This window comes from Chamaea fasciata, unplaced genomic scaffold (assembly GCF_029207755.1).
Source record: "Chamaea fasciata isolate MVZ Bird 193981 ecotype frontalis unplaced genomic scaffold, bChaFas1.0.hap1 SCAF_2, whole genome shotgun sequence".
Lineage (NCBI taxonomy): Eukaryota > Metazoa > Chordata > Aves > Passeriformes > Sylviidae > Chamaea > Chamaea fasciata.
Genome location: NW_027094087.1, coordinates 53,557,535 through 53,581,098, shown reverse-complemented (window position 1 = coordinate 53,581,098; position 23,564 = coordinate 53,557,535). Strand labels below are relative to the sequence as shown.

General features: G+C 36.4%; 1 protein-coding gene across 3 annotated transcripts in view; it reads left to right on the top strand.

The window, feature by feature from the left end:
* The window catches only part of FNDC3A (fibronectin type III domain containing 3A), a 111,874-nt gene that overhangs the window by 18,151 nt on the left and 70,159 nt on the right, over nucleotides 1-23,564 (top strand). For 2 of the 3 annotated variants that reach the window (XM_066176153.1, XM_066176152.1), the window contains exons 2-3: nucleotides 394-522; nucleotides 19,944-20,019. In XM_066176153.1, the coding sequence (XP_066032250.1) occupies nucleotides 421-522; nucleotides 19,944-20,019 (178 nt within the window). In that variant the 5' untranslated portion in view covers nucleotides 394-420. The remainder of the gene's footprint in view (nucleotides 1-393; nucleotides 523-19,943; nucleotides 20,020-23,564) is intronic. The other variant, XM_066176154.1, reaches the window with a different exon arrangement.

The window sequence follows — 23,564 nt, the reverse complement described above, 5'->3', positions numbered from 1 at the left end:
AGTTCTAAAGCAACTGCTTTTTTCTTTTTTTTTTTTTCTTTTTTCCTCAGTAGGTGTTTAGTCAACAGTGCCTGTCAGATGAAACCTTGGTTTGTTACAAAGTGAAAAGATTCAGGTTTGTTAGCTCGAGGGCAGTGATCTATCTTCTTCTGAGGTTCAGCCGCTAGAGGGGGTGTAAAGCACCTTCTCTATATAACTAAGGCTAGTACTAGCTGACAAAAACACGTCTTCAGGCTTGTGTGATTGCTGGTTGTTGTGGAAACATACTTTCTTAAGGTTTCTAATTTCATAATCTTCTTTTGTTGTTGTTATTTCTAAAGTGAGGCAGGTTTTAAGGATAATTTTTCAGAAATATTTGTATAGTTTAACCATCTGAGTAACTTTTCTCTGCAGGTGATCTTGTGAATTAGTGTACCATCAATGATGGCAGAACATCCACCATTACTGGATACCACTTCAATTATAAGTAGTGAAATCCCTCTTCTGACTTCCCCTATTGTTAGTGGGGATGGAGCACAACAGGTAAGGAGACTTCAGTATTTTTTTTTCCCTTCCAACACATCCCTGACATGTTGACTTTGTAAAAGATAGTAATCCTTCATCTATCTATGGAATATATTTGTGCAGCTTTAGGCATACAGTTATGTTAGAGATTGAGGTAAACGTGGTGCAGACATGAGATTTGTAAGAAAACCTGTGTTGTGGAAGAACCTCTTCATGGAAGAATGGGACTAAATACCTGCCAAGTTCTTAAGCCATGATTGTGTCTTAGTTTGGGAGTTATATATAAATATTACTGCATGATCTTACTAAAGCAAATAAACCTTTCCCTATGGTAGAACATAGTAGCTGAGGCACAACGTGTGCTAATAACTATGATCTCCAGACTGATACTTAAGTACAACTGGATAGCTTGAATAGTGGGACTTGCTTTTGTATGTTAATGTCTGCCTGGATAGTTCTTGAATTTGTATTTCTCGATGGCAATGCAACCATCTATGTATCAGCTGCTCCACTTAGATTTGTGTCACTTGTTCATGGTGTGCTTTGTCCCATCATCCAGATCTTTAAAGAAGACTGTTGTCCTTGTCTGCCCCACTGTCAGCCACTGCAGTAGGTGAGCAGTGGATGGCCACCTGCTAGGCTTTGCACTGCTGATCTCAACATTTTGAGACTGGCACTTGATCGAGTTTTCAGTCTGCTTTGGTGCCTATGCTCTGTCTGTGCTTCATCAGTTTCTGTGTTGTTCAAAAGAGTGTCAAAAGCCTTGCTGAAGTCATGATAAACATTAACTATGCTTCCCCTCATTCACCAAGCTAGTAATGTCACTGTAGAAGGCCATGCAGGTTTGTCTGGCATGATTTACCCATTGTGAATCCATAGTGACTACATAGTCACCTTTTTGTCTTTAATGCATTTGGAAACAGCTTCTAGGAAGCTTTGTTCACTCATCTGCCCAGAGCTAAAGGTGATCTTGGCAAGCTTCTAGCACCCTGGATCATTCTCCTTGCCCTTTTTTGAAGATTGCACTGACATTTGCTTTCTTCTAGTCCTTGGGAACTTCCCCTGTTCACCATGAGCTTTCAAACATAGTTGAGACTGAGTTACTTGTTCTGCCCTCCATAAAAATAAGACTGTCAGGCTGTACTGTCAAGCTTACACTGTAATCATGCAAGATTTTGAGTCTTATGTGAGTTTAAATGTTCTTTTGGAAGGTATGATATATTCAAGTACAAAACATTGCAGTGTTAAGCCTTTTTCATACTTCCAAAAGATAATTATAATTTGAATACTTTTCATTGTATTCCTTTGTTTCCCTTTGAACTTTGAAGCTATAAGAAGGGAGAAGACTTCTGTCTTTATGATGGAGTTACTAATTTTTCTGTAAGTCTTTTTACTTAGCTACAGTACACACATTTTTAGTGATTACTTCCTTGATGTATGGAAAGTACTTCTCCAGATCCTTTCTTAACGGCATTGGTGTTGGATTGCATAAACTATAACTTAACCTGTAGAGCTGACAAAATTTGTGTTACTGCAATCAAAATTCAGAGCTGTTTTGTCCACATAAAGAAATGTATATTTTCTTCCATATTCATAGTGTATAAGTTGGTCTGTAGCTGAACTAATTAGTTTTAGTCAGTCTTGACTGAAAAGGTATTGAAAACCAGTAGAAAATTCTTTATTTAACAATTTTGCTTCTATGTTGGTATTTTTTATGTTAGACTAGCTAACTGTGTACTAAACTTGCAAGTTTTTTGTTCAGCTGTAAAACATCTGAGGAGTGTTTAAATCAATTTACCCCTTCTTACATTTTACTGGAATTAGCTCTTGTAATTATGGTGACTTAGATTGTTTATACTGCGTGAGTTACCAGACGGATACAGACCATTCCATACTTTTCTGGATCAGTTCATATCTTCAAGATAATCTATTTCAAATACTTGAAGTTCTGCTAGCAGTGCAAATGTGAAATAGCAGTACAAATATTTGAACATGTTAAGATGAAAGGTCATATGCTTCAAATAGCGGAAGTGTCTGATCAGGTTAAAGCTGTAACTTTCCACCATGTTTTAAAACAAAACAATCCAAAGTTAGAGGAGTGTGTTAGTGTTCAGTCAGGGAACATGGGGAACCATCTGGATGTTTGTATGTCCCTCAGTACTGTTGTAGGAGGTGCCTGGTTCTCTGTCCCACAGGATGAGGGAGTACTGTGTGTTTCATAGAAAAAAACCAGTGAAAAGGGAAAGCAAAGACCAAGCCCGCTGCCTCCTCCTCCTCTGTTCAGCACAGAAGTGCTGCTTGCTTTTACAACTTCCTATCACTGTTCAGCACGAGGGCATGATGTGCTTCTTATGTCTTGATGGTGAGTAAGGTTGTAGATGGAGAATGGAGCAGATCTATAGGAGTTGATAGAAGCCAAGTGAAACTGGGAAAACATGGTATGAGGACAGAAGTGCTTGAGGGTTTTTCACATAAGGGTATAACTAGTGCAGTGATGCTTTAGTGATTATTGCTGAGGCTGGACAGGAAGGATGTGCTTGATTATGTGAGTCCTGATTTGGTGGATGGAGAGGAAGAGAAGAGGCAAGAGTTCAAACTACTTTAACACACTGATGTTAAATTGTTTTGGAAAGTTGCTACAGCACCCAGGGCTATTCCAAAACAATTCAGTAAATTGCTGACACAAGTATGCAGCAGCCCTGGAGTTCTGGACCCTCACAGTACCTTCCCAGTAGAGCTAGCAGTTGCAAGGTGAGACATTTCTATATCACCTATGTGTGCTTTATTACCAGAAAATATAGACAGAGAGCACTCTCAAAGTAGTCCAGTACCTGTTAACCATTTCGTTTTCTCTGGGGAATGGGACATAGTGTTTGACCTTTAGTTGACTTTATTTCTTGGCAAGGCATAGGGATGAAGTAACACTTCTAGCTTGGGAGATTGCTTGCTTATACTCCAGATTTTATTGAGAAGTTTGGATGTTTGGTGGTTTTTCTAAAAATCCCACTCTGTGTGTATGTATGTGTAGAGTATCTGTATTGTGTGTGTGTTTAAGTAGATATTTGACATCAAATCTACAGGTTAGTGTTCCTAAAACCAATTTCTTCTTTAAACCTCTGATATTGAAGTTGTTATTATTAACCTGTTATCATAGGAGGATCTTCAGTCAGCAGAATAATACATGGCTATAAAACAAATGAAGTAATCCCCTTTTTGGCTTTCAGATTGTTTACATATTTGGCATTAGAGAAAAAAAATATAATGGTGAAGATGGTATTGGAAAATATAAATCTAGACTAGATTGCTAAATTAGTTTCCTGGGTTTTTGTTCTGGCACTTCTGCTTCTGAAAACCATATGGTACATTATCAAGTTCCAGCTTGCTTTGGTTTTGCCTTGCTGCTGAAAATCAAGCCTAGAACTGCAATATGTTTCATGATCTTTTCCTCAACAAGAAAAAAATATCTGTGTTAAAAGTTGTTTAACAACATATAGTGTTATAACTGTTCTCACTTTCTATCGCTTTCCATATTGTGCTGTTTTCCTTTCTTTTATCTGTGCTTTGATTTCACAGAACTCAGAGTATGTGCATGGCTGCTTCTGTCCTTTTTGGCTGATTTTTTTTACTTTTTTTTTTTTTTTAACTTCCCCTTTGGCTCTATTGAATTAGCAGATATTTCTAACTTTTTCATTTTTGAGGTTCATTGAAGTTTGTTTTAGTTGACAATTATTCTTCCATTCTTCAGTGACTTCATAGCACTGAAGCACAGCAGAAATGTATTTAGTGGAACCACTGGAACTCTCAGGCATGCAGTGCTTCAGTGCCAGCTTATGGAAGCTCATTATCAAGCTGTATTTTCCCCAGGTTTGATTAGTACTTCTGTGTAGCAACCATCACTGCAAAATACATAATCAAACTTATATGGGACATTCCATATACAGAAAAATCTTTTCCATGGAAGTTTTTAACTGGTTGTTGGCTATGGTTAAAAAAAAACAAAAACAAAAAACAAACAAACAAAAAAAAACCCCACAACCCACAAAAGCTAAAAATATGTGAGTTTTGATGACGAAAGGTTGGTAGATCCTTCCTCTATCTGACTTAATCCTGTTTTTAGTTAAGAAGGGTGAAGTTTTTTCTTAGTTAAGTGTAAAATTTTTTTTGCCTTAGAGATCAGAATATTTTTTCCAATTTATTTGAACCTTATTATTGATTGCAGATGCATTGAAAATTTGCTTTCAATTTCCTAGAAGCCATCATCCTCAGAAGAAAGTGAGATTCAAATTTCTTTGATGTATAGTAATGTATGAATACTATGCAGCTTTTGCTGAGAAGAAAAGATGTATTGCACAATTGATACTACCATTCAGATATGTTTATTTTAATGCTTTCTGTTTGAAAATAAGTGTAGAAACAAGAATAAAGGCTATGTAGCTCATAGCCTTTTCTGCTTCTATTTGGTATGGAAATGCATAGAATGAAGCATCCTCATAAAACATTTCAGTAATTGTCCTTTCTCTCTAAAATGTCTGTTTTCATATGCATGATATGAATCTTAGATTAATTTTGGTCTCTGATACAGTAGATTTCTCCCAAGATACTTGAGGCATTCAGCCCCTGTTGAATTAATCTGTTCAGAAACTGACATTTGGGAGAATTGGATGACACATGAAAATTAAATTTCAAGTCAGTTAGTCACTGTAGGTTGCTAATACAGTCAGTGGGGAGAAATAAGCATGTCCAGGAGATGATCCCTTTCATGGTGTACGAAGGTGACTAAAGGTCTATACTTTTTTTTTTCTCTCTTTTTTTGTCAGGTGAGAAGGTGCAAATTGCCTGGTGCTATAAGCATTGAGGTAGCTTGGTTTTTCTTGCAAATGGGTCTGGTTGCTGGGTCTGTGTGCTCATCTATCAGTAAGGTTTGGAAGGGTATAGTTAACACCTGAACAGTGTCCAGAACCCAGGCATGTCCCCATCTCCCCCCTTCTCTGTGCCATGGGACACTTCGTGCTGAGTAAGCCATGACCTGAACACTAAACTCCAAGACCTACAAAGTCACCCCAAGTGCTTACCTATGTTTCTTCAAAAGACAGCTCCTCTAATCTCTCTGTAAGTTGTGACAAAAATGTAACTACTTTGCAAAGACATACTTTTAGTTACAGAAACTCCACTCTTAAAATATGTGAGAATTACACACTTGGCAAATGAGTTATCTGAGGTACATCCTCTGCTAGCTGAAACCTGTTTATTCCTTAGGAAGCATTTCTTTACTGAGACAATGGTCAAATGCTGGAACAGGCTTTCTGGAGTTGTGGCCAAAGTCCCAAACCTGTCAGTATTTTAAGAGGCATTTGGACAATGCCCTTAACAACAACTTGGTCAGCCCTCAATCAGTTAGGCAGTTAGACTAAGTGATCATCAAAGATCCCTTCCAACTAAAATAGTCTGTCATATTCCATTCCCTAGAGACTGAGGCTTTGCCATGACTAGGTAAAGTCCATGAGCCCTCTGCATGTTACAGAATTACACACTTTATGCAGCAGCCAGAATGACATTCTCTGGAAACAGACAGACTCAGACTATAGTTTACACACTATAGCAAAAAATGGCAGTTGCCTTTATTTTTTCTCCCTCTCTCTTTAAAGTAGAGGATAAAATACATGGGAAAGGATTGGGGTTGTAGAGATTTCTTCCACCAAGCCCCTGGTCCATTACTGACTACGTCTTTCCAATCTGATCTAATTGAGATGTATCTTTTAATCTCCCTTCCAGCTCAAGTTTGTATTGTCATGGTGTTTTGATAGACAGTGATGCCCATATTTACATAAAACTGGGTACATAGGGTACTTTTTCAGGGTAAAAAAGGGCTACTTTAGAAGTGATACTGAAATTCTTAACATTTGGGGTTTTTTAATTAAATGCTCTTTTTAATAACTAGGAAACACTGTTCTTCCTTTGGCACTTCCTTTTATGCTGTATTTAGGGTAAAAAAGTTAAACACATCCATCAGTCTTAAATATTATGGGCTTTTAATTTGCTGTATCAGCAAACAGGAATCTGAGCTGTCAGAAGCAATGTTGGGAAATACAAAATTCTCTTCTAGTCCATAATACATACAGATTGGTCAGGGAAGATGCCTGCTGGGGGGACTAGCCCCTGTGAAGTGTTAGCTGGAAGCTTAGTTAGCCCCTGCTACCTGTTTGCTGTGCAGTGTGAACTCCATTTCTCATCCACTTTCGCTTAGTATTATGAAACTGAATTCCTAGGGACTTCAAAAACAAATCATGAAATGAGAATAATCTGATTGAAGTATTACAGTTTTTCTTTTTAGAGGTTGATGTGTCTAACCACTGGCCATGACCAGATGCCTCAAAGTTCCAGAGTTCAGTGACTGCCCCTAACACTGCTTCCTTCTAATTCTCTGTAAACATGGATTAGCTTAAAACTTTGAAGCCCCAATGTTTGTCTGTTGCATTATCCAGATTCCTTGAAACGCTGCTGTTATACTTATGTTTATACTTTTGCTGATTTAAAGATATAATAGTGGTAATATTTTAAGTAACAAATTTTCTATGCACTATCTGCTAACTACAGACTGTGTCAATGCTAATGAGACAGATTGGGTTTGTTGTAAATGAGGCAAACAAACCTTTGCTTAGGCAAGCTGTGAGAACTGAGAATGCAAAAGAGAAGAGACAAGAAGCAAGTAGATCAAAATTGTAATTATTTCTTAATACTAAAGAATGAGACAGACACTAGTGGAATGTACACTGATTGGCACTGTTATATGTGGACACTAACAAGTCTTGAACATTTATCAGTGACATTTGATGCAGAATAACATTTATCTTTTATTGGTTCTTCTCAAAAAAACTTGTATTTTTACTAAACAAGGCTAGAAATCATCTTTGCCTGCCCTTCTGAGTGGTCATCTTTTTCAGCTGATCATCTTCCATGTGAAAAGAAGGGGAAGAAACAGAAGTACAGTAAGAAATTTTAAAACCTTTGATAAATTTGTTCTCTAGGAAAAAACAAATCATCAGTTTTTGGATCTTTCCAGCCTACCTTTCCACAAAAAGCAATGGAAGTTTATTGAGATCTATAGTTTTTTAATGCCAGTGCCAGTGAACAGTCTCACCATCTTTCCAATCTCCCTATTTCCAGTTGTTTCTAGGGATATTCTGTCATCTTAGCACAATCAGTGGTGCTGGCAGTATCTTGTAGCAATGGTTAAAGATTAAATGTTTACTGATTTTATTATCTGTCAGCTGCCTTTTAAAAAAAATGATGCAGAGTTGCTTGGTCTGTCCTCTGAAAATACAGGCCCTAAAAGCATGTCACTGAGAAGATGGCTTCTTTCAATCACTTTTTCCAAACCTGCAGCTATTGTCTGTGTAAGCTGAAATAGTTTGGTTTGTATTTGGTTTTTTCAAAATCCCTAGCATGTAAATTGCTATTGCAACATATTATGTAACAATTAATTCTGTATGGATTTCCTCTCTGGTCCTGATACCCAAGATTTGTTAATGCCCTTTACTACCCATATGTTTACTATTCTTCATGAAGCAAGTTTTAAACTCCATATCTAGAGCAGTTAGATCCTTATAGCCAGTACTAGCAGATGTTAGGATAGAGAATTGTGTGGTCATGGGAAACCTGTAAACTGGAATTTGCTCAAATAAATACAGTGGAAAATAGAAGATTTACTTTGGTGTTTATGAGTGTTATTTCACATTATTTTGACAAGGATCAAAGTCTATAGGACGTTTCTATGAATAATGGTGAGAAGCCTGTTTTTGTCTGTCATTGATACTAAAACCAGAAGATAATTTAAGGGAAAAAAAAATCTAGTATTTCCTTATAGATAACACAGAAATGTTGTGTGCTGAGTCTGCCACGAATTGGTGTGTTATAAAGCCTAATCTAAAGTTTTCAAAACTCTTTATTGGTTGGTAGCCAATGTACATGTGGAGAGCGGAGGCTTTTATTAAGTTTAAAAGAAGATGGGAGACAGATCTTTTGAAAGATGACTTTAAGAAAGAAGCACTTGGAAGTACCACTTCACAACCATGAAATTCATAAGCCTTTGGCAATTTAAAACAATTTAAGGTGCTATTTTAATTTAGCTTTTATTACTGATGTCGGGTATTCCTATTTAATAATTATATACTCCCTGTAATAGCTGTTACACAGATCTTTTGCATTTTTCCATTTAATATGGTTTTTAAGTGATAGTGGGCTTGATTATGGAATAGAGTAGTTCATAGCCTCATTAGCCTTGTTATGATATAAGCACCAGATTTTGAACATACAGTCAATGGAAAAACAACTTGTGCTGTGTTTGTAACTGACATCACCTTAGCTCGACCACAGATGTGATTCCATCTGGCAATTTCTGTGCTACTAATGAATAACAACACTCAAGTCTTGCAGTATTCTTTGATCAGTAGCAAGTAGGAACTTACCAATACTGTTGGACTATCCTTGCAAGTGGGAACTCTGGCACAGGTGAGGTGACAAACCCACCAATCACAGGAAGTTTGTATGGGAGCCACAGCAATGTTAGTATCTTGAGTCTGTGTCTAGTTTTCCTTGCTCACTGGACCACACGCTGTGGAGCCAACCTAGATGTAATGATTCTCCTTGTAACAAAAGATGGGTGGAAAAACATCTGCTTTGAAAACTGAAAGTAGGTGTTCTTAGTAATAAAATGATACTGGATATGAATAATCAATACTAGAAAGCTTTGACGTGGTAAATAGTTTCATGCTGATCAAATGTTAGGAATATGACTTGTAGTTATAAGAAAGTTAGTTTTTTTATTTTAAGTAGGCTGTAGCTTTGAGTCCTTTTACATAAAAGGACTTTGCCCACTTTGTGTTTGTACACTACTTATTACCTCTGAAGACATTAAATGTTAGCAACATTGGAATTTTTTATACCTTAGACGGCATTTAATCTGTAATGTCATGTTTTGGCATTCTGAATACCAAGACAATTTGAAAGCAGTTTTCTATATCTAGTCTGCCTGTGGGTTAAGACTTAAACCAGTAGTGCATAAATGGTATTTGAAATAATTTCTCACAAGAAGAGAGGGATGTATGTTTTGCCTTGTGTAAACTGTCTTTCTTCAGGTGAGGGTGTGCCAGTGGTCCCCTTCTGTTGTTGGGTTTAAAAACCACAGATGTGAGGTTGCCAGCAAACAATACTGGATGTTTTCAGTTTAGCTCTGAAGTGGAGACTAATAGAGGGAAACCATCTTTGTCAGCTATCTGAAATGTCTCTAATATTAATATTTAATAAAAGGTATTTCTGTCTATAATATTATTCAGGGCTGACGTGTAAATTATAAAGCAAAGTTCAGAAACATACTTCTGTCTTTCCATTTCTCTTAGTAAATGCATGGTATAAAGTAACACAGTGTTTGAGAGAGTGCATTAGCATCCAGTTGATTCTTTCTTTGCTGTTTCCTTTTATTCTTTAGCAAAGTATATTTTTTTTCCCTTCTTTCTGGCTTACTTGAGAAATGAAGTCATAAACTGTATTGCAGATTATAAAGTCAGAAGTTGGTTCATTCTGAGTTAGTGTATCCTATCTGGGAATCAGGAGGCTAAATTAAAAATGCAGTTATAAAACAGCGTATATTTGGAAGCTTTGTTCTCTTAAACCCGAACCTTCTGTTGACTGACGTTAGATGATCCAGAAGCAGATGCTGCAGCAGCTATTTGTTGATTTAGTTGCTATGGTGACTTGATACATTCATGTACAGCAGGAAGCTCACTGTACGTTGGCTAATTTGATAGGAAGGAAGCCTTGAGGTAGGTATTGCTGACTATATTGTTAATTGATCCTACCTTTCACATCCTGCCTCCACATGCTTCGTGGATGCACAGCTTTAGAGGAAGGTGAAGGGGGATCCTCCTGCGTGGCGTTCAGGTTAAGGTGCCCTGTTAACGGGAGGGGGGGGCAGTGCTCAACACATCCCCGAAGATTACCTCAGTATTAAGTGAATGGAACAGATTGGAGCAGCCGGAGTGGTGCCTGTTGAATCTTCCTTCATCCTTTGTCACTGGGGTAGCACCAGTTGAATGAGAGAAATAAAAGGATGCGAGCAACAGTAAGTCTAAGTGCTAAGGCTTTTGAAATGGGGTATGAGATAAAGCATGTCACTAATTAACATCTTGATTGGAACTGTTAGTGGAGAAGAATGTAATTGTTCTGAGTACGTGCCCTAATGACAGAGCATAAATGTGGCTCTGCCTGGAAGTTGTGTTGCATTGTATTCACCCTTTTCTAGAAATACACCCTTTTATAATATTGTTGCAGACAGACTGTTAAAGATACAGTGTACATCTTACAAAGAGCTTCGCTGTACCACCCTCTTAACAGATTCAGTGTTTTAAAAATTTTTGGAGTCAGAATGACCGAGAGTATTAGCTACGGTGTTTTTCTAAATTTGAAAAATATTCAAAAATGCATCTACCTTTGTCCTTTTAGGTAAAAATCTTCTCATGAGTACTGGTGAGCTAATTTCACTTGCAGTATTTTTAGACAAACCACTGCTGTCTTTTTTTTTTTTCATGTTGATGTGTATTAGCAGTGCATTTGGAAATACAATTTTGGTCAAGTTTTTCCATTATTTGTGATTGTTGACAATCTTTTGCTACTGACTCAGCACCTATAACCATATAGTGCTGAATATAGATGTTTTAAGATTAATAATAAAGAAAAAAAAACCCAAAAACCCAAGCCTGAAACACTCTTCTCTTTCCTAGTAAAACATCTCAGAAAATAGTATAGTTTCTGTTAGTATAGAAATGGTTTGTGATTCTATTATCTTTAAATTATGGTTTTAAAGGTCCAAGCAAGGATTTTGGAACACTTCACCCTCTTGCATTTTAGGAAGTTTGTTAGTAGGAAAAAGCCCCAAAACTCCTCATAACCCCCAAAACACTCACATTCCCCCAAACCACTCCAGAATGAGGGAAAAACAGAACTCTGCTTTTTAGTAATATTGTTTTGCTCCAACTTGAAATCTTCTTATTGTGCAGGAACACTTCTTACTATATAGTTAGGTACATTTAAGTGTGCTTTAACCACAGTTTGTAATGTAACATACTCTTATTTCTTCAAGGTATATATTTAATATTAGCAATGGCTAAAATTATTGAACCATGTTCCAGCTTCCCTCCCCCGTCCACTTTCTCTTTCACATCTTACTTCCCCACATTTTTTGCTATTTTAATGTGTATGCCAAGCTAGGAATTGGCTTTGATGATATAGGATTGCTTTGTTTGTTTGTTAGTTATGATATATTTAGTGGTAGATCTATTAGCATTCTAGTTATGTATGTTCAGAGGCTTTTAGCTTGGTTGGAAAATTTGTCCCAGATTTCACTCATTCTCGAAAAATATGTAAATTCACAAAGTGTAACTAACTTCTTTTAGAGGAAGATACAAAGTAACGCTTTCAATTCCTTTCCCTTTCAGAGTGAGGTGGTGTGTGGCTTGGGAGAGGGAAGGATTCAAAATGTCCTTTACACTGAAATTCAGTCTGGTTCCTTTGGTTTTCTTGCCTTTGTGGCTGTAGACAGAGTTAACCTATGGAGAGAACAGAATGCCAGTTCTCACGTGTTCTTACCCCTCAACTTCACATATGACACAAATGTTTAATGTATTTTGGTTTCTTTAGTCTCAGTCAGGATTAAAAAATTTAACCTTTTTCTTTTCCCCTTCAGGAGGCTGGTAGTCCTTGGTACTGAAGGATGGGTTTGAGAGCCAAGATATTCTGGAGACAGAACAAGCTTGTTGATTTTTTTTTTCTTTATTGCAGATACAAAAATCTTTCTCCCATATCCCAGCAACTCTAAAATTATAGTTTCAGTTTTTTGGCTAACACTTAGCTCTTTTGGAATAAACCTATAAGTATTAAGAAAATTAAATTTTTTAAATTATGTTTTACATTTAGTAGCTAATGACTTCTATAGACAGAGAAGCTTTTAGGTATAAAAGCTAAATTTGGACAACATAGCATATAAAAGCATTTATTTGGACAACGTGGTTTGTTATGTGCTAGAAAAGATTTGAAAATTTGGCTGTAAATACCAAACTTGTAAACAAAGTTTCATTGTATCTGACTTGATTCTCTTGATGTTTGTGCTGGCTTAGAAGAATCAGAAACTGTATCAGTCAGTCCTGTCCTGTTAGAAATACAGGTATTGTTTGAACAGTGGCTCTAAAATGTGTAATATTTAAGATCATTATGATGTGGTAAGGGTAAGTTAAACTCTCTTCCATAAACCTTATTCAAATCTGCAAAAACCTTATTGTGATCTGCAAAAAAATTCTCCAAATTAGGAAGAGCCTCATAACTTTATAGAGCAGTGTGAAGGAGAAGGTTAGCAAATGTCTTAATTCTGGATTGGATTTGTTTTGTTTTGTGTCTATGTGAAAGAGTATCTAATATACTTTTAAACACAATCATTTGTTGTTTGGGGGTTTGTTTTGTTGTGGAGTTTTCAGGTTTTGGTGATTTTGTTGGTTTTTTTCTTACTTTGGACTAAATTTAAATTTTTAGAGCCTAAACAATAAATTAAGAGTATTATTAATATTTTGAATATGTAGGTTTTTTATCAAATAATATCTCTTTTGCCTTATAGGTCCTCCACGTGTATGTAATTGATAGAAATGGCAAAATAATTTTGAGGTACTAGTTTTCGACTGGCTGTATGGTGTATGTTTATTTGGGGAGGAAGCTTTGCTCTTTAGCCTTATAAATTTTTTTTTTGAGAACTGCTTTTGCATATGTATAATGGTGAGCAAAAGAGAAATGCGTCAAACTTGCTGTGAGATCTTTTGAAGTTAGCTTTTAGAGCTTTTTGATTTATTTCATTATTTACTTACCAGCTTTTTTTTTTTTTTTTTCCCCCTCCAAGGGGACAGAAATAGTTGGGACTTCTAATTGTATTTACAGCTTCTGCTGTGGGAAGATGTTGCCTTAAAACAGTGAAGATGTTAATGCTTAGGGATTAGTCTTAATCTGTTTTTGTTTTCTTGCTCTGCAAGTCTTTCACCTCATCTAGGATCCTTTTCAGGATGAATCTAATTTTGAAATTAGTATTTCACGGTGATGTCCATAGGTTTATGTTTCCATTTTTCTTACTAACCACCTGATGGAGACCAGTTATTAATTGTGCAAGGCTATTTATAGTTTGTTGATTTTTTTTTTTCCACTGAAAGTACCAGGGAAGGTTTTTCCTTCATATTGCAATGTAAATACACATTTGTGATGGTGCCACAAGTCTAATGCTGCCTTTCTTTTCTGTCAGGTAGCTGAAATTATTTTGAAACCTGTCAGTCTCCTGGTACATCACTACTTCTGTTAGGAGGATGGACGTTCAAGTAGAGAAACTTGTAGAAGTGCGTATCTTACAGAATGAAGGGTTGGTTTTAATTGTTATTTCAGTGGAGTTAATGGGCTTTTTGGCCTTAATTAGTGTGCAAACAAACAAATCCAAAACAAGATTAGCTAACTCTGTATTTTAAATTCCATTCTGCCTTCACTGTGCTCCAGTGAAGAAATAAGTTAACTCTGTATTCATCTGGCACGAGCAAAACCTTAGGTTGCTTCTGGAAGTATTCTGTATACCTAATGACAAAGATTAGTAAGATACAAGTCAGCTATATTTTATATTGTTGCTGTTTTGCTTTTCAAAGACACTGCTGTGACCATATTGGCAGAGTGAAATACCTCTGAGGATCTTACTTTGGCTTCTGCAGCCTCTGCTTCATGCTGATAAAAATTACTTCTAGACCTTTATGAAGATAAGTGTTAACATTTGGCCTTAAGTTTTTCCTTTCTTTGGAGCAGCCTGCTGAGTCAAGGTGGCTGCAGCTCTGCCTTGCACAGCTTTCCCTTCCACCTTTTGTTACTTGCATTCTTACAGGGTTTTCTTTATGACTCCAGACATTTTTATCAAATTCATTTCTTTCGTATTAGAAACAAGCTGAAGATTTGAAAAAAACATTAAACTCCTTTCCTGGTTCAGTCTTCAGAAATATCCTGTATTTTCTCTTGCAGATGATGAAGAATTTTACTGAAAAAAGATAAGATTGAGCATTCTCCTCTATGAACATTTGTACTTCCATTGATTCTTTAAATGCAAGATCTAAATACTTTTCATCCTGCTCACACTGATGTAGTAATAAATCCTATATGAGATCTTAAGATATTATAATTTTAAAATAATTGTGTCTGTTAATGGTAGTATGTGCAAGTCAGTGTTACATATCTCTGTAGGATGTGACTATACTACTTGATCTGCAATAAAATTATATTCAGTTTGGAATTCTTTAGAAAGAGAATTACTATAGAATAGTTTCATGTAAGAATTGTTATATTCTAAAAATGTATTTGCCACATCTGACCAGCTCAAATTGTGATTTAAGGTGTAGAATAGATTTTCAAAACCACTCAAGAGTGTCCCTTATTTAGTTTTTCAAAAAGGCAAACTATTGTAGTGCTTCTTCAGGATACTGTCAGTAATTGTTTACATATTAGTAATTTAAATGTGCTCCAAATGTTCATGGAGACTGAGGCTAAATGTTATGAAACAAGTCAGTTTTAGTAAATCTTTTTTTTGCAAACTGTGTAGTAAGAGTGATCTCAGGAACAGTTTTCAGTTCTGTATGGACTTGTATTATGCTCAGGACTACTGTAGCATATTCATTATTGCAGGTGTCTTTTCCAGCACCTGGGAGTGTTCCTGAGTACTGCTTACTTTGCTGATGTAGATGTGGCTTTAGGTATCACTGATGTGGTCAAGGCAATATAGCAATTCTCCCAGGAGAGATCAGAAATATTGAAACCCCTTGGTTTGTAGACTGGGTACAAGGAGATGGGGATATTAAAAAATGTTGAAGGAAGTGGATGAAATTTATTCAGAACTGTTTTTCAGCAAATCCCATAGCAGAGAAGCTAGGGAACCTGTAATTAGTAGGAGATGGTTGTAAAAAGTCTAAAAAGAATATTTTTTTGGAACTTACTGCCATAGGAGATTGTGGAGGCAATTCAAATTGTAAGTGAACTCAAAGAGTTTAGGCAAACATATGGACTGCACAAAGTGGCCTTGCTGACATACTCTCCTTAAACAGCATCTCAATTGATATAATAGAGTCAAAGTACTTGGCTAGATGGGCTGCTGACCCAGACCATCAGTTCGTTTCCTATGTTCTTGCTTGGCTTCAACTTCTGCCTGAGTTCAAACAGCAGTTTCAGGAAATACACACTGGGCTTTCTATTACATGGCATTATTAGTTTTGTTAGAAGGCTTTTTGTTAGGAGGTCTTTGCCAATCCAGGCAATTAAATTAAACTACTACAAAGCTCAGTACGTTACTCATTTGGTTTGGATTTATCTTCTAAAGTAGCTTGTATAGAATAAATTAAGTACTATTGAAAATGTGAAATTTCACTTCTAAAACTGATAGTTTTGACAACTGATGTTTCAGGTATTTCAGACTTCAACCATTCAGTGGCCACATTTTATTTACGCAAGAACTGCTTTTAGCATGTGTTTTTGTACTCTTGTATTGTCAACTTGTATGCTTATCTCTGGAAAGAGATTTTGTATTGTTTTTCATCAGGAGCTGTATTGAGGTTATGTGGATCATCATTAAACAACTGTTTAAAGGAAACAACTTATAGTCACGGTGGAAATGACATAGAACTAGTAGACCTAATATTCCTATTTCTTAATGGCAATACCTTAACATGTTTTGAGACAAAAATACATTGAGTCAAAATTCTGATAGCATTCAGAAATTACACTTTTAAATTTTATTAGGTTCCATTATAGTTGGTTGTGCTTTAAAAGTGCTTGTATGATTCTATAATTTGTATCAAGGCTTCAGTATTCTAAGTTCACATTATTTTGTTAAGATTGTAAAGTTCTCGATTAGTGTTTTGGTGATTTAGTAAGAGAAATAGCCCTTGAAAAGTGCCCATGCTAAAGATGCTTCCCACTGAGACATCACAAATTAGATTTTTTTCTGAGTACCACAGTTATCTTAGAGTAGCAGGCAAAGGATAGAATGCGTGTCAGCCTTTGGGTAGCCGAACTTTAGATGATGTGAGTAAAGCAACAGAATTTATCACAAAAAGGTTGAGGCACAGGAAGAGAGGCTGTACCATCAAATTTTTCCAAAGCTTTTCTCTTAGTTCAAGCCAATTTGAATGTTTTGCCCAGAAGAGGAAAGAGGTCAAGATCTAGAATATTCAGTGTGAAAGACTCTGGCCCTGGTTTTCAGAAGTACTGATGTCAGGGTGCATGCTTTAACATATCTGATGGGGTGGGCAAGGCTGCACGAAGGTAGCCTTTGAATGAGATGAAAAAGCTGTAGAGAAGCAACCCACAGATTTTTTTTTTTTTTAACCTAGAACATGATGCTGTAAAATCATGTTGCATTTTCCTTGAGAGAAGTTTTCTTGCATCCTTGATTATGTGCTGCAGACTTTCATTAGATAAGGGGGAATTCCTGTGAGTGACTGTCAGTCTTTAGTACTATCTTTTCCTACCAGAAAGGTACCAATCTCTCTTCATAGCATAGCTAATTTTTCTGATTTCAAATCATATTTACTGAGGTTCAGAGTGTCAGAAACGCCTTTCTCAAAGCTGTGATTGTTCCCTGGGGTTCAACTGTGATAAGGTCGGTCCAGAAACCACTTTTGGTCATGCACTGCCCCAACACAAAGACTTTTGAAGCCAGCAGTTCTTGAAACTAACGAAATTTCTTCAGCCCTGATTCAGAATCTCTTTTGGCACACTTGGCAGCATACACAGCCTACCTTGTAATAGCTGTAAAATAAAAATGTGAATGCACTACGTAACAGCAAGGCTGAAAGGGAGAGTCAGTGAAATACAGTCAGGCATCAAGGAGGCTTATTGTCCATTGGCAAAGGACACTCTATATCCTGTTTCTGGGAACTGAGATCTCCTTAAACTGCTTTAAGTTGGTGAGTCTCCCCACCATTTGGATTGGCAGTCAGAGGTCATCAGAGATGTGAAATTCTGATGGCATCCTAAGTGTCAGAATGGTGCTGGACTCCATTAGGTGACCTGTTGCTGCTGCTGAGCAGCACTTGTCTCACTGCTCACCATGGCTGCTGTGCTGAGCTTTTAGCTTCTCAGAGCACCTGTGAAGTGAGCAACAAAGGTGCTCACACAGGAGAAGCTGATTTAACACAAAACCAGGAGGCACAGGGCCCATTTGCTGCAGTTGGGCCTATGTGTATGTTCCTATGTTCCAATCCACTCTGCCAGCTGGAGCCTCAGGTTTGGATGGCCTGCAGCAAGGGGCCTGGGAGAGGAAAGCCAGCAGGTTCCCAAGAGAACGTTATTACCTGGATTACCAACCTCAGGCACTCACAAAGAATAAATAGGAACAACTGGGAATACCAGTCAGCCCACATTCCCAGGTACTTTAAAGCAGGAATCAAGGGCCAGCCATCACCCTAAAGCTTTTCTGCTCACAGTTCATATGACGCGACCAAGAATATTGAGCTGAGAATGGTACAGATTGACATGTCAGCTGTCGCCAGAATGGCTCCTCCCAGGATTTTGGACACCTAAATCAGCCAAAAGAGATGGGCAAATGTAGCTATCCAGCCCACACATAACAGATGGAGAGACATTCTCATGTACCATGAGGCTTTTAGGTACTTTTATTCCAGTCTAAACTTCAAACTAAAATTTTCAATTGTAGCAGAGGGAAGAGTATATCAATGAAATATGCCTTCAAAAAGTCATGCCTGCTTGGGGAATCCAAAAAAGTAATTGTAAGAACTCACCTATTCATATTTCTCTCCTTCATCACATTCTGAAGGTGATGATAGCCAGTTGTTAAAATGCTACCTTCCTTAAAAATAAAGTCTGGTAATACAGTATTTTCTGAAGACCTTTAGGTCTTCTTTGAAATTCATTACTGAAATCATCTTGTTTAGATTATATTATGAATGCTAACACTTAGTGAATTTTACTTTGAGCCAGACTTCAGAAGATCTGGAAGACATATTAGCTTGAAAAAATGTAAATGTGAATACAGTTCATTGTTTTTTCTCAAACAGCCTCAAGCTTCTAGAAAAAAACGTGTGAAACAAGGTAGTATTTTTAAAGTGCCTGCTCAAACCTGAGCTAATCAGTGTTGAAATCACACAGCCCAAGCTTGAAAATGTGAATGTCTATCATATCTCATCGATATGTTAGTGTTAGAAGATAGAACTTGCCATCTTTTCTTTAATTTGTGAAATTGCTCCACCAGAAAGGGAGGAATTCATATGATTTCTGCCATTTTCTTATCCTTTCCTTTGTCTCTGGTACTCCTAAAATGAGTAACACTTAAGTTTCCAGTTCTGGACATGTGGTTTTGTTTTTGTAAACATGAAAGTTTGTTGGTTTTTGTTTGTTTTTTTAGCAATTTAACAAAGTAAATTTTTGGCCATAATGCTCAAGTGTTGTGTTTATAAAGATTTTCTTTCCTTCTGATTTGTAGAGGGAGGAGGTCATAGGCTCTATTTAGACATGTGCAAACAAGACTGAAGGAAGTTCTGTCCAGAAAGGAAATTGTAAAATGCACCTGCTCTTCAACTTTTTTTAAGGGGTTTTTCTCCTTTGTTTGTAATTTTAGTTAGGTTTTTCATGTTTACAAACTTTTTTTCTCACAGAAGGGCAGGTTTCAAATAAAAATACAGAAATCTAAAATGGTAACAAGCTTCTGCTTTGGTACAGACTTTCTCTGTTTATTTTGGCAGCTGTGTGCTTTGCTATCATTTCTGCATTGCTTGGGTTTACAAAATTAGGATAGCCAGCTTTCCACAAATAAAATTATACATATTGTTTCATGCTGGGCATCTGGTACACTTACTTTGTCATGACTTCTAATATTTTTTTATCATTAATGAATGTACAAATATGCTTGGGTCATGTAAAGAGTGACATGACACAGTATTTTCCTTGTCTTGAAAACTTTTTGTCAAGTGGTTGATGTCAAACACTGGGAATTCAAGACTTCTTTCTGAAAGTTAATGTAATGGTTTGATTAATGTTGAAGTAAATGAAATTTGATGAAAAAACCTAAGCTGTACAAATAGCTTTTTAATTATACCAAGCAGTTGAGAAAATAAGATTTGTGCAGGTACTGTTTTACTTAGTTGTTATTCTATCTTTCATTCTTAGAAAAATTTTGTTTAAAAATATCTGTGTTTATTCTTGCTCTTATCTCTTTCTCTGTGGAATGAAGACAGCAAGAAGTGTGAAGTGAAAAATAATGTATTTACTAACCAGAAAAAAAAAATGTTTTTTTCCCAGTAAATTTTTTTTTGCGCATACCAAACTTCTGTTACATATTCCTGTGTAATGGTTGTAAATACTTTTTTATTTTTAAGGTTATTCTTGTGCAAGTTAATCCAGGGGAAGCATTTACAATAAGAAGAGAAGATGGACAGTTTCAGTGCATTACAGGTAAAGTTGTTAAATTTATTTTAAAATTTTCTGAGTCTGAATCAGGATTAATAAAAGGCAATTTCTGGTGAAAGTAAAAGAATGACAGTTTTTAAATACAAGTGCTGTTTAAAGACCTAAAAGATTATCTGCTAAGGATCATTGGGATTTAGATTTCACTGCCATAAACCAAGTACTTTTTCTTACATTATATTAGATGAAATTACATTTTTTGGGGGAGCAGAAGGGAGGAACAATTTCAGATTGCAAAGCAAACACAGGAAGGCTGTTGTAGCAACTTTTGACTAAGCTCATTCATTTCACAGACCTCAAATTAAAAGCTACAACTGTTAATATAGCTTGAGTTTAGTTTTTTTTATTCCTTGCTATCATGTGGACATTTTTTCCCTGTCAGTTATCCCACCTAGTTTCTCATTATCTCTAGAGGCCAAATTGCATTCTTTCTGAGTTCTGGCAAGTGCAGCTTCAAAGTACAAATGTTTCATCTAAGCACAGCATCCCCTTATGCAATGGTCAGTTTGGATGTTGTTTTCTATTCCGAATGACCATAGCTCCCAGTTAAGCATATCTAGAAAGTACTGTGAGAAATGAGCTATCAGCTGTTGCTGTTGCATAGAATACCATTTTACTGTCTTGTAAGAGAGCATCCATAGATTCAGCTGTGGGGTCACATTTTTGTTTGTCATTATCTGAGCCAATGAATCCTTCATTTTTATTTTTTCTTTCTGGATGTTAGCCCAGCTCCAACAGATATTGTTCTGGGAATTTGAAGCAAGTATTTTCCAGCTCCTTTCCCTCTTCTCTCCAGTCTGATAAGAGCTGAAAGGTCTGGTTTCCAGTGTCATAGGCAGGTCCTTTGGCTACAAAACAACTGATTCAAAGGAGGCCTTAGATGGTAATTAAGTTTATATTGACAGTTCTTAAAGTTTATGTGTCAGATAAGCACCATATTTCAAAACTTTGTGCTGATTGCATGGTATTCTTGCATTGCTGGGGCCCCAAATGGATCAGTGTTGCAGCTCATCATTCTATACAGCTTATTTGAAACATGATATGTAATAATTACTTGACAGTACATGAGGGAAATATAATGAGTTTTGTCTTGCAATTCAAGTTAAAGAACAGATAAGATATATTTTGCTTCTATTGCACAAAATACTGAGGGGAGTGGCATGCATTGCATATTTGCTTCTAATTTTTGATTTACCAAATGGTCTTACTGGTGGAGAATGAATTGACACTTTCCTGGCATGATTGTCTTCCAAGAAGGAAGAGTTTCATGAACTGCAAAAATATCAAGATCATGTCTTTACAGATATGGCTCTAACCTTCCATGGTACGCTATCCTTGGCTGGTGCCTCTATTTTGGAGTAGGCAGCTTGCTATTGTGATTTGATCCAGCTGTGGATTTCTTCATCCTTTTAAGCATGAAAGTGAGCATGAGCAAGTTACTAGACAATTGTTTCTGGGACTCACTAAGTGTAAGCTGAGGTACAGTCTTTACAACTTCCCCGAAAAATGGCACTGCAATCTGGAAAACTACATCCCAAATCAGTACCACAGCTTTTGCAAACCTCCTGCCACATAGTAATTCTTCTTGTCCTTCCCCCTTCCTGGAGATGAAATTGTGCATTACAGTTGGTAGTAAAATAGGGGCATAAAGATTTTTTCATATCTCTGAATTCAGTAACCTACATACAGAACCTGAGTTGCACCTGATCTTCTGAATGTTGCTTTTCTCGTCTATTCTTGCCTCTTCTGAGACATTTCTGTGGTTTTGAGTGCTATGCCAATAGATCTTTCTACCTTTTGGGTTGTTGGGTCTGTCTGCCTTAAAGAAGAAATTCCCTTAGTAATTGATGCTGTTCCTTTTTCATTATATTGTATTGCAGCTCATGAGGAGTATCTAGTGTTTGATTTTCTGTGTAGAGATTTATATAAAATAAACTATTTTAGATGGTGTAAACTATAGAGAGTAATTTGGTATTGGTCCTTTTTGTTTAGCCACAACTTCTCAAACATAGTTTGCTTTTGACTTGTCTACAAAATGGATTTCCAGTCTGCAAAATGGGTTACAACTGCAGGAGTCTATTGCATTGTCTTGAAAGTAAGAAACAAAATCAAGCTCGTATCAGTTCTTTGGTTTTTTCTTCACTGTATGTACTGTATGCACTCAGTTGTTAGGTGAAATCATAGTTAAAGATGCAGAAAAATATAATGAGAATGGTTTGGATAAATGTACAAAGATGTTTATTTTTAGAAAAGCATGAAGAGGAACAAGATGGCTGAAATTTAGTGGAAATGCAATCAATGGGAAGTTAATTTAGTCATTATAATGTTTCTTAATTATTTTTTTCAATCTTAGTTTTTCCTGTAAATATTTATCCATTTTTGTACTCTTCTCTGACTTAAAAGTCTCTGCAAAGAACACGTGCAGTTTTTTCAGTGATGTGTGATATAAAAAATTGGAATTATGTAAATACAGTACTAAAATGAAAGAGTGGAAGTTAAGAAGTTGCAAGCTGCTTATGGATTCCAGATAGCAGTGCAGATAGCCAGATACATTAGTTTGAATGATTTGGTAAGTCACGCTTCCTTGGATAATTCTAAATCTCTTTTTGCTTTATTGCTGGTCAATTCACCTTGAGATTGTGCTGTCTGCTGAAGTCAATGTGGATTGTAATAAATCTAACCATAATGTTAATTGTGTTTTCTTGCATCAGATATTTTCCTGTTGGAAACATTGAGATGCTCTGTCAGTCTCCATGCTGTTCTTGTCATCTATTCTGTTTTTAAAGAGAACTGTCCTTACTTTAGCAACACTGTACATAGGGTAAAATTTCTCAACCTGAAAATGATGAGAGTTAGTGTCTCTTCAGGAGAAAGGAGAGGTGTGAATGAAGTGGCTATTTAGAGCTGTTCTTGAGTCAATGAAGTAATGAAAACTTAAAGCACTAATTAATGGAGAAGCACACAATGCATTTTCTGTGAACTGTGCTTCTGAAGAAAATGCTGCATTTACACGCAGGTCTTTGTTCTGACTTACCACATGTCTGCTCTCACAGCTAGTCTGTAAAGCTGTTTTGGGACTACATTAAGTGAGAAGCAGCTTCTTAATGTGGTCCTCTTCCATGGCAGTGGAATATTGAATGAATAATATTTAGTGAAAAGACTCCTAAGAATAATTCCTGGTTTGAAATCTCCTAAGAATGGTAAAAGAGCAGCGATGGTTAAGGGATCATTTATCCTTGGTGAATTCCATTCCTTGATTTTGGTGACCTTTTAATGAATTAAAATAACATATATTTTATTCTTTATTTCTGTAGAATAAGAAGCATGGTTACTTTATATTTCTGTAATTAGCAGTCTTGGGTCATAGCTGGGTTTCTGTTGTCTGTATTTTGACTTAAATACAGCTTTGATTGAGCACTTCTGTGTGCCAATAGCCATATTTTTTGGATATTATAAAATATTTTCTTTGCCTGTGTAGTGATTTGTCTGATAGTGACAACTCATGCTCCCCCTTGAAGCAGCTTCAGTTTAAA